The sequence below is a fragment of the Aquila chrysaetos genome, chromosome 10 (genome assembly GCF_900496995.4).
Source record: "Aquila chrysaetos chrysaetos chromosome 10, bAquChr1.4, whole genome shotgun sequence".
NCBI lineage: Eukaryota > Metazoa > Chordata > Aves > Accipitriformes > Accipitridae > Aquila > Aquila chrysaetos.
In genome coordinates, this window is record NC_044013.1 from 29,260,952 (window position 1) to 29,269,190 (window position 8,239).

Consider the following 8,239-nt stretch of genomic DNA (forward strand, 5'->3'; position numbering starts at 1 on the left):
AGTCTCCCATTCGTTGGCTGGGCACGGGCCCCATCCCCGAGGCCAGGGCGGCGGGGGGGACAGCTCCAGGAAGAGAAGGGAGGGATGGAGGGGAGCAGATGTCCAGCGCCCGTGGTCCCGGCAAGTGCTGGTCTAGTGGGACCCCAATCCCCAGAAGGATGCGACCCTTGGGATGCAGCGTCCCCGCAGCCGCCGCAATGGGTTGGGGCAGGGGTGGTGGGGCGGTTGGGACCGAGAAACCCCTGGCTGGGCTCGCTCCGTACGTTTGGATTTAATGACACCTAAAACAATGAGAGATGAAAATTTAAAGAATACAAAGTTTATATTAAAATATCCAGCTCGTCCCCCTGGCACAGCCTGGGGCGGCATGTACGGACACGGCACCGCCTGCCATGGCACGGTATGGCACGGTATAGCACGGTATGGCGCGCCACGACTGCGGGAAGAGGCGTGGCCAAGCGGGGGAGGGGCGTGGCCTCCCGGGGAGGTTGGGGCGTGGCCGCCGGCGGGGCGTGTCTCCACGGGGGTGGGGGCGTGGCCGGCGGCGCCGGTGCCGGGAGCGCAACGATGGCGGCGGCGGCGGAGCTGGAGCGGCTGCGGATGGCGGGGGCCGGCATGGCCATCGCCGTCCTCACCAGCGGCGGCGACGCGCAAGGTGGGGTCCGGCGGGAGGGTGGAGGAGGAGGAGGAAGGGCGGGGGGGCAGCTCGGCCCCGGTCCCGCCCCGTGGGAGCTGCGTGTCCGTGTCCGCCCGGCTCTGCGGGGGCCTCCGGGCGCGCAGCGGGAACGCGGCCCACTCTCCTCCCCGGGCGCCCGGGGCGGGGGAGCGGGCAGGCGGGGGACACCCCTCCCTCGTGTTTCCACCCCACGGGGGTAGGGTCGGTGCATCCCACCCGCGGTGCTTCCCCATCCCCATCCCCATCCCCCCCCCGGAGCACCGTCCGTGGGATGTCACGGGCCCCACGGGGGAAGCCCCACGGTGGGGTCCCCCCCACCCGGGGATAAGCAGCTATTTCTAATATCTCTTGCTCTCAGGCAGTTGCTCATCTGCAGCTCCCACCCGTGCACTGAGTTTCCCTGGTCTCTGCCTGCCTGGGCCCTCCCCCTCCCCCCACTCGAGGGGACACTTCGAGGTCACCTATAGGACCCGGTCCCCTGTGGGGCACAGGGTCCCTCGGGGCCATCCCGGCTCACGTCTCACCTTTCCAGGGATGAATGCCGCCGTCCGTGCCGTCACCCGCATGGGGATATATGTGGGAGCCAAGGTCTTCCTCATCTATGAGGTTGGGGTACCCCCTCTTCCCCATGCCCCATCACAGGTAGGGGGGAATGGCCCCCCCCAGTGCCGGGGTACCCCTCACCTCCACCCCCCACTTCTCTGCAGGGCTACGAGGGGCTGGTGGAGGGGGGAGACAACATCAAGCAAGCCAACTGGCTCAGCGTCTCCAACATCATCCAGCTGGTGAGGATCACCGGTGCAGCCGTGGGACCCCCAAATCCCACCCAAACCTGCATGATGAACTGTGTACTCCCCTCCTGTCTCTCCAGGGCGGGACAGTGATTGGCAGCGCCCGCTGCAAAGCCTTCACCACCCGCGCAGGCCGGCTGCGGGCCGCCCGTAACCTGGTGGAACACGGCATCACCAACCTCTGCGTCATCGGCGGGGACGGCAGCCTGACGGGCGCTGACATCTTCCGTTCTGAGTGGGGTGGGCTGCTGGAGGAGCTGGTCCGAGATGGTGGGTGAACCCCCCTCCCAAAACCCCTGGGTGGGTAGAGCTGAAAGCATTCAAGGGATGTTGAGGTCCAGAGGTCCACTCCATCACTGTGACCCCCAGGGAGGGCTGGGCTCCTCCACTGGAGGATCTGGCCTGATGCTGGGGGGGGACAGGAGCACCCTAAAATGACTGGTGGCACGGCCGTCCCCCCCACAGGGCAGATCAGCGAGGAGGTGGCGCGGGAGAACTGCCGCCTGAACATCGTGGGGCTGGTGGGCTCCATCGACAATGACTTCTGTGGCACTGACATGACCATCGGCACTGACTCAGCGCTGCACCGCATCATGGAGGTGATCGATGCCATCACCACCACAGCACAGAGGTGAGCGGGCTGGGGGCTGGGTGCCAGGTGCTGGACCCACCCTGGGCATCGCACCCACCCTCCTTCTCCTCCCACCCATGTCCTTGCAGCCACCAGCGGACGTTCGTGCTGGAGGTGATGGGTCGCCACTGCGGGTAAGACCCCACGCGTGGGGAAGCCCATCAGTGGGACGGGATGTCGTGTTTCGGGACTGGTGCTGCCACCACCGTGTCCCCCCCAGGTACCTGGCACTGGTGTCCGGCTTGGCTTCAGGCGCCGACTGGCTCTTCATCCCCGAATCCCCTCCAGAGGATGGCTGGGAGGACCTCATGTGTGAGAGGCTCGGGGAGGTGAGGCAGGGACGGGGGGGGTCCTACAATCCCATCCCCCTTTTCTCCCCAGAGAGTCCCTGCAGGGACCCAGGCTGAGCCCCGCGGCTGGTGCCTGGCCCCTGCGAAGCTTCGGGAGCTCCCACCATTGTCCCTGTGAAACGGGGCACTCAGCCGAGCGCAAATCCAGCCCTTGCGTGCCAGGGGCAGTGCTGGCTCGGGGGCTTGGTCGCCCAGAACCTGAGCCACCCCCCCAGGCAGCAGCTGACAGCCGGTAGCGGGGGGAAGGATGCTCAGACTTGGCCACTGGTGAGTTTTGGCTAAGCCACGGTGGCTGTTTTCCTCCCCATCGCGCCAGACACGCAGCAGAGGGTCGCGGCTCAACATCATCATCATCGCCGAGGGCGCCATCGACCGCAGCGGCAAACCCATTTCTTCCAACTACGTGAAGGACGTAAGCGCCCACTCCAGAACCTGCTCTGGCACCCGCGGTGGCCGGCGGGTCACCAGCGTGATGTTCGCTTTTCCCTGCAGCTGGTGGTGCAACGCTTGGGCTTCGACACGCGGGTCACCGTCCTCGGCCACGTGCAACGCGGAGGGACCCCGTCAGCCTTTGACCGCGTGCTGGTAGGTCTTGGGGGGGATTCAAGGAGGGGGTCACCCTGCAGAAAGGAGCAGGCAGCTGGGGAACCCTGCTTCTGCCCGTTGCAAAGGACTTGCCCACTGGGATGAGGCTCAGACGGTCCCTGCGGTCTTGGGCTCGCTGTGCCGGGCAGAGCGATGTGCCCGTTTCCCCTCGTTTGCTGCAAATTTCATGGGTTTTTAAATAAAAGCAACAGCTCTCTGACTGTAAAGCAGGCATGCAAGCAGCTGCACCAGTTTCCAAGCCCGTGGGAGCATCCCTGTGTGAGCCTAGGGGAGCATCCCACCTGGCTGGCATGGGTGGCCCCGGTGTCAGGGGGGCGGTGGGTGCCCCTTTCCCTTTGCAGAGCAGCAAGATGGGGATGGAGGCGGTGATGGCACTGCTGGAGGCCACGCCGGACACCCCTGCCTGCGTGGTGAGCCTCTCGGGGAACCAGTCAGTGCGGCTGCCGCTCATGGAGTGCGTCCAGGTGGTGAGTACCAGGGTTGGGGGGGGATCAGGCATGCCAGCCTGCTGGGTGGGGGTCCTGCTCCCCTCCCTGCAAACCTGGGTGTCATGGTGCTGCATCTCTCTCCCCACCCCAAGACGAAGGATGTGCAGAAGGCCATGGATGAGAAGAGGTTTGAGGAGGCCATCCAGCTCCGTGGGAGGTGAGGAGCAGGGACTGGGATGGGGGGAGACATCCCTATGGGGTGGCCAAAAGGACATGCTGGGATGGGGGCTTCTCCTCAAAGGGGGAGACCAGCGGCTCCTGCAGCCGGGAAGACATTCCCCCTGCCCGCAACGCCCCAGGGTCCAGGTGCGCCTCGGGGCCATGCTGCCTTGTCCTTGCAGGAGCTTTGAGAACAACTGGAACATCTACAAGCTGCTGGCGCACCAGAAACCTGCGCAGGAGAAGGTGAGGAGGGATAGGGATTGGCAGGGGACACCGTCTCCGCCTTGGGGACACGTACCAACGTGCTGTCCCCATCCCTGTCCCTGCAGAGCCCTTTCAGCCTCGCCATCCTGAATGTGGGTGCCCCTGCCGCTGGCATGAACGCTGCTGTCAGGTCGGCCGTGCGGATCGGCATCTGCCAGGGACACACCGTCTACGTAGTGAGCGACGGCTTCGAGGGCTTGTCCAAGGGGCAGGTGAGGGGGATGGTGAGCCTGGGTGCCATGGGTTTCCCAGGGGGATGGGTTTGGGCTTGGGGGGGGTGGGGTGCTCCCCCACCCCAAAATTGAGCGCTGCTGCTTGCAGATCCGTGAGGTGGGCTGGCACGACGTGGCAGGCTGGCTGGGACGTGGCGGGTCCATGCTGGGCACCAAGCGGTAAGCACAGCACCAGGAGGGCAAGGGGATGTAGCAGAGGGGACGCCGCTGTCCCATGGGATTGTGGGGACCCCGTCCTTACCCCGTGGTCTCTTCTCCCCTTCGCCACCGCAGGACTCTGCCCAAGACCTGCATGGAAAAGATCGTGGAGAATGTGCGGAAATTCAACATCCAGGGGCTGCTGGTCATCGGGGGGTTCGAGGTGCGGGGGAATCCTCAGCCGTTTTGGTGGGGGCCGGGGCGGGCTGTCGGCATCCCAGGTGGTGCAGGCACCGCAAGCCGTCCCTTTTGGGATGTGGATCCGGCCCCAAGGCCAGCATGTCCCCAGCCCTCGGCTGCTTGCAGGCGTACGAGGGGGTGCTGCAGCTGGTGGAGGCCCGCGGGCAGTACGAGGAGCTCTGCATCATCATGTGCGTCATCCCTGCCACCATCAGCAACAACGTGCCCGGGACCGACTTCAGTCTGGGCTCAGACACGGCCGTCAACGCGGCCATGGAGGTGAGGGACAGGGTTGGGAGGGACAGCTCACAGGGTCATCCCGTTCCACCAGCTCCCATCGTGTTTTGGGATGACATGTGGGAATGAACCAGCATCCCATCCCAGGCAGCAAAGATGGGTTTTCCTGGTGTGACCTCCCCTTCTCCCGGCACAGAGTTGTGACCGCATCAAGCAGTCAGCCTCAGGCACCAAGCGCCGCGTCTTCATTGTAGAGACAATGGGGGGCTACTGCGGATACCTGTCGACCGTCACCGGCATCGCGGTGGGCGCCGATGCCGCCTACGTCTATGAAGATCCCTTCACCATCCACGACCTGAAGGTAAGCGGGGCAGCAGCTGCTTTCTGGCAGCATTGTTTTGGGTAAAATAAGAAGGAAAACTGGGAAAGGGAGGACTCTGGGGCAGGGCGGGATTTGGAGGAACATGGCCAAGCCCCATGAAGCCGCTGGGTTGACGTTAGTGGCACTTGCATCTGAACGAGAGGACCAGAGGGACCCAGGATGGCTGCCAGCATCCTGGTGTTCATCTTGCAGGCCAACGTGGAGCACTTGACCGACAAAATGAAGACGGATATCCAGAGAGGGCTGGTGCTGCGGTGAGTTGGGGACCCTTGGGGACATTCGCTGAAAAACCCAGCCCCATGGCGGGGAGCGAGGCCAGAGCTGAGCCCTTCCTGTGGCCAGAGAGGGTCCCTGGGCGCAGTGGGGTTCAGCATGGTGGGCGCATGGCATCCCGCCTGGGGATGGCATGCTCAGCCAGGGGGACAGTCCTGCGCTAGCTGCCTCTGCTGCCATCCCCAACCCGGCCCCAGGGTCCTGCTGGGGAGACGGGCTGGAGCTCTGGGCCTCAGGACTACAAAACAGCAAAAAAAAAGGTGTTTAGGGGAGCATGGAGGGACCCCCTGGGGATGCCAGATTAAGGAGTAGCCCCCCCAATCCCTTCCCTCTGCTCCCCCAGCAACGAGAAGTGCCACGAGCACTACACCACAGAGTTCCTCTACAACCTCTACTCCTCCGAGGGCAAAGGTATCTTCGACTGCAGGATTAATGTCCTGGGCCACCTCCAGCAGGTACGGGGGATGGGGCCATACGGGCAACCACTGTCCCCAAGAGCTGGGTGGGCTTGACATCGCCATTTCTCTGCCCCCAGGGAGGAGCCCCAACCCCCTTTGACCGCAACTATGGGACCAAGCTGGGAGTGAAGGCGGTGCTGTGGATGTCGGAGAAGCTGCAGGAGGTCTACCGCAAGGGTGAGCTGAGGGCTGGGGGTCCCATGGTGGGGTGGGGGGTGGGAGGCTGGTGGCACTCAGCAGCCCCTGCTGCTCCCGGCTCGGCCACTCGGCCCCCGGCGAGGTGGCTATGGTCGGCTGTGTCCCCCTCCCAGGGCGCGTGTTTGCCAACTCGGGTGACTCTGCCTGCGTGATCGGGCTCAGGAAGAAGGTGGTAGCCTTCAGCCCTGTGACAGAGCTCAAGAAAGTCACTGATTTCGAGTAAGTCCCTGTCCCCATGCCCCAGCAGTTCACCAGGTCCTTGGGGGGACCTTCCTGGGTCATCCCCAGGGTCACTTGAGAGCCGCATCCCCCCCTGCACAGGCACAGGCTGCCCCAGGAGCAGTGGTGGCTGAACCTGCGGCTGATGCTGAAGATGCTCGCCAACTACCAGATCAGCCTGACCGAGTATATCTCGGGGAAGATGGAGCATGTCACCCGCCGCACGCTCAGTATCGAGAAGGGCTTCTAGTTCCGCCAGCCTGAGCTGTAGCCCCCCTCCGCGTCCACTCCATCCCCACGTGCTGCTCGGGGAGCACCGGGTCCCCCCCTGTTCTCAGTAGCCCTGTAGCTTTGCCATCGACCCCTTAAAGCAGGCAGAGCCTGATCCCAGCTCCCAAAACAGCACAATCCTGCCCCAAATCGCTGGTCCGGGATCCGGTCCCTGTGCAGATGCAGAAAAGATATGTTGCTAGAGCCCAGCTGCACAGCCCAGACCCTTAATCATCCCTTAACAGTTTATTCCTATTATTTAATGATGGGGTATCTTGATTCCTTATCTAGCGGCTTGACTGCCTGAGCCAACTGCTGCTTTTAGTTGCCCGCCCTGCGTGTGGGAGGGGAGCTGAGGAGGATGCGGCACTGTCCCAGAGCGGGTAAGGGCTGGTCCCGAGGGCTTTTGGCTGCCCCGTGAGCCCCGGTAAAGGTCCATCCTCCCATGGCGTTTGCTCAGTGGGGTGTCTCGAGGGCTCAGCGCAGAGCACCGGTCCTTGGCAAGCCCTTCTTCCCTGGCCACCTCGCATGACGCTTGGCTGCAACTGTCACTGTGCGGCCCCGGGTGCCACCGACGGGGCCATGCCCATCATCTCATGGCTGCTCTGTGACCCCCCAAATCTTGTACCGTTCGCGGCGCTGCTCTCCTCCTCTAGAGATAAAACCTGCTGGAGCCAAACCTGCCTTGCTGGAGAGTGATCGTTGCGTGCCGAGTCCCCATGGGGAGGAATGGGGGGACAGACCTGGGGTTAGGATGGGGATGAGCAAAGCCAGATGGTTTGCCAGAGCCAGATTAATGCCGGGCCAGGATCTGCTTAATGCATCCTCAAAGCCTGGGAGAGTGGGATCATGGGCACCCTCTCCCTGGTTGGGCAGCAGTGGGTGCAAGGTCAGCATCCTTCTGTGGGCAGACTTCGCAATCCCTGAGAAAAATTGCTTCTCCCTTGTTTTGGTTCCCACCTTCAAAGAAAGTGCAGAAGTGATTTATCAAGGCAATGTGTTTGTTTGTTAAGGCAGTTTCTCAGGGCGGCTGCCAAGTGTGCCGGCTCCCGCGTGCAGCACTTGGGCTTGGCTGAGCTCCGCCACGCTCGGCCAATGCCAGACGGCTGTGCGTAGCCCCTTTCCCAGGCCGCTTTCCTCCTGGGCTTTCGGCTGACGGCTCCAGCCTCTGGGATATTGCCAGCATGAGGACGTGTCACGGTCTTTTGGGTTGAACGTGCAGTTGTTTCTTCACCTCCTTGGAGTTGTCCCCAAGTGACAAGACCCCCTTGATTTCGGTGCTTTTCCTCTAGCTGACCACATTACATGTTTTAGGCTCTGGAGGAAGATTATAATTATTTTATCTTCCCTGCTAGAGTTGGACACACAGAGAAATAGCAGACCTTGCTTATGGAGGCAGCATCGCTGCTATTCCTGGACAAGTGTCTGCTCTGGGGACCCCAGGCACAGACCTGGCTGCTCATCCCAATGCTGGGAAGGCAGTGGGTGGGAAATGGGCTCTTCCACCATCCCATGTGCTGCTCTCAAGGATCCCCAACCAGCTCCCAAGTGAGACCCACCCCAATCAGCCACGGACTGCCACATCATGGTGGTCCCACACGCCTGCCTCACCGTCGGCCTCTG

At 63.1% G+C, this 8,239-nt stretch overlaps 1 protein-coding gene across 1 annotated transcript; it reads left to right on the top strand.

The window, feature by feature from the left end:
- The first annotated feature begins 513 nt into the window (after window positions 1-513).
- PFKL (phosphofructokinase, liver type) lies at window positions 514-7,295 on the top strand. Its single transcript, XM_030029108.1, has 22 exons — window positions 514-655; window positions 1,209-1,282; window positions 1,384-1,461; window positions 1,548-1,737; window positions 1,933-2,098; window positions 2,188-2,232; window positions 2,319-2,427; window positions 2,765-2,860; window positions 2,941-3,033; window positions 3,396-3,521; window positions 3,635-3,699; window positions 3,884-3,947; window positions 4,034-4,180; window positions 4,290-4,360; window positions 4,475-4,562; window positions 4,706-4,858; window positions 5,013-5,177; window positions 5,391-5,452; window positions 5,815-5,926; window positions 6,007-6,106; window positions 6,241-6,346; window positions 6,449-7,295. The coding sequence occupies exons 1-22, from the start codon at window positions 568-570 to the stop codon at window positions 6,594-6,596; spliced, it is 2,346 nt and encodes a 781-aa protein (XP_029884968.1). The 5' UTR covers window positions 514-567; the 3' UTR covers window positions 6,597-7,295.
- The last annotated feature ends 944 nt before the right edge of the window (window positions 7,296-8,239 follow it).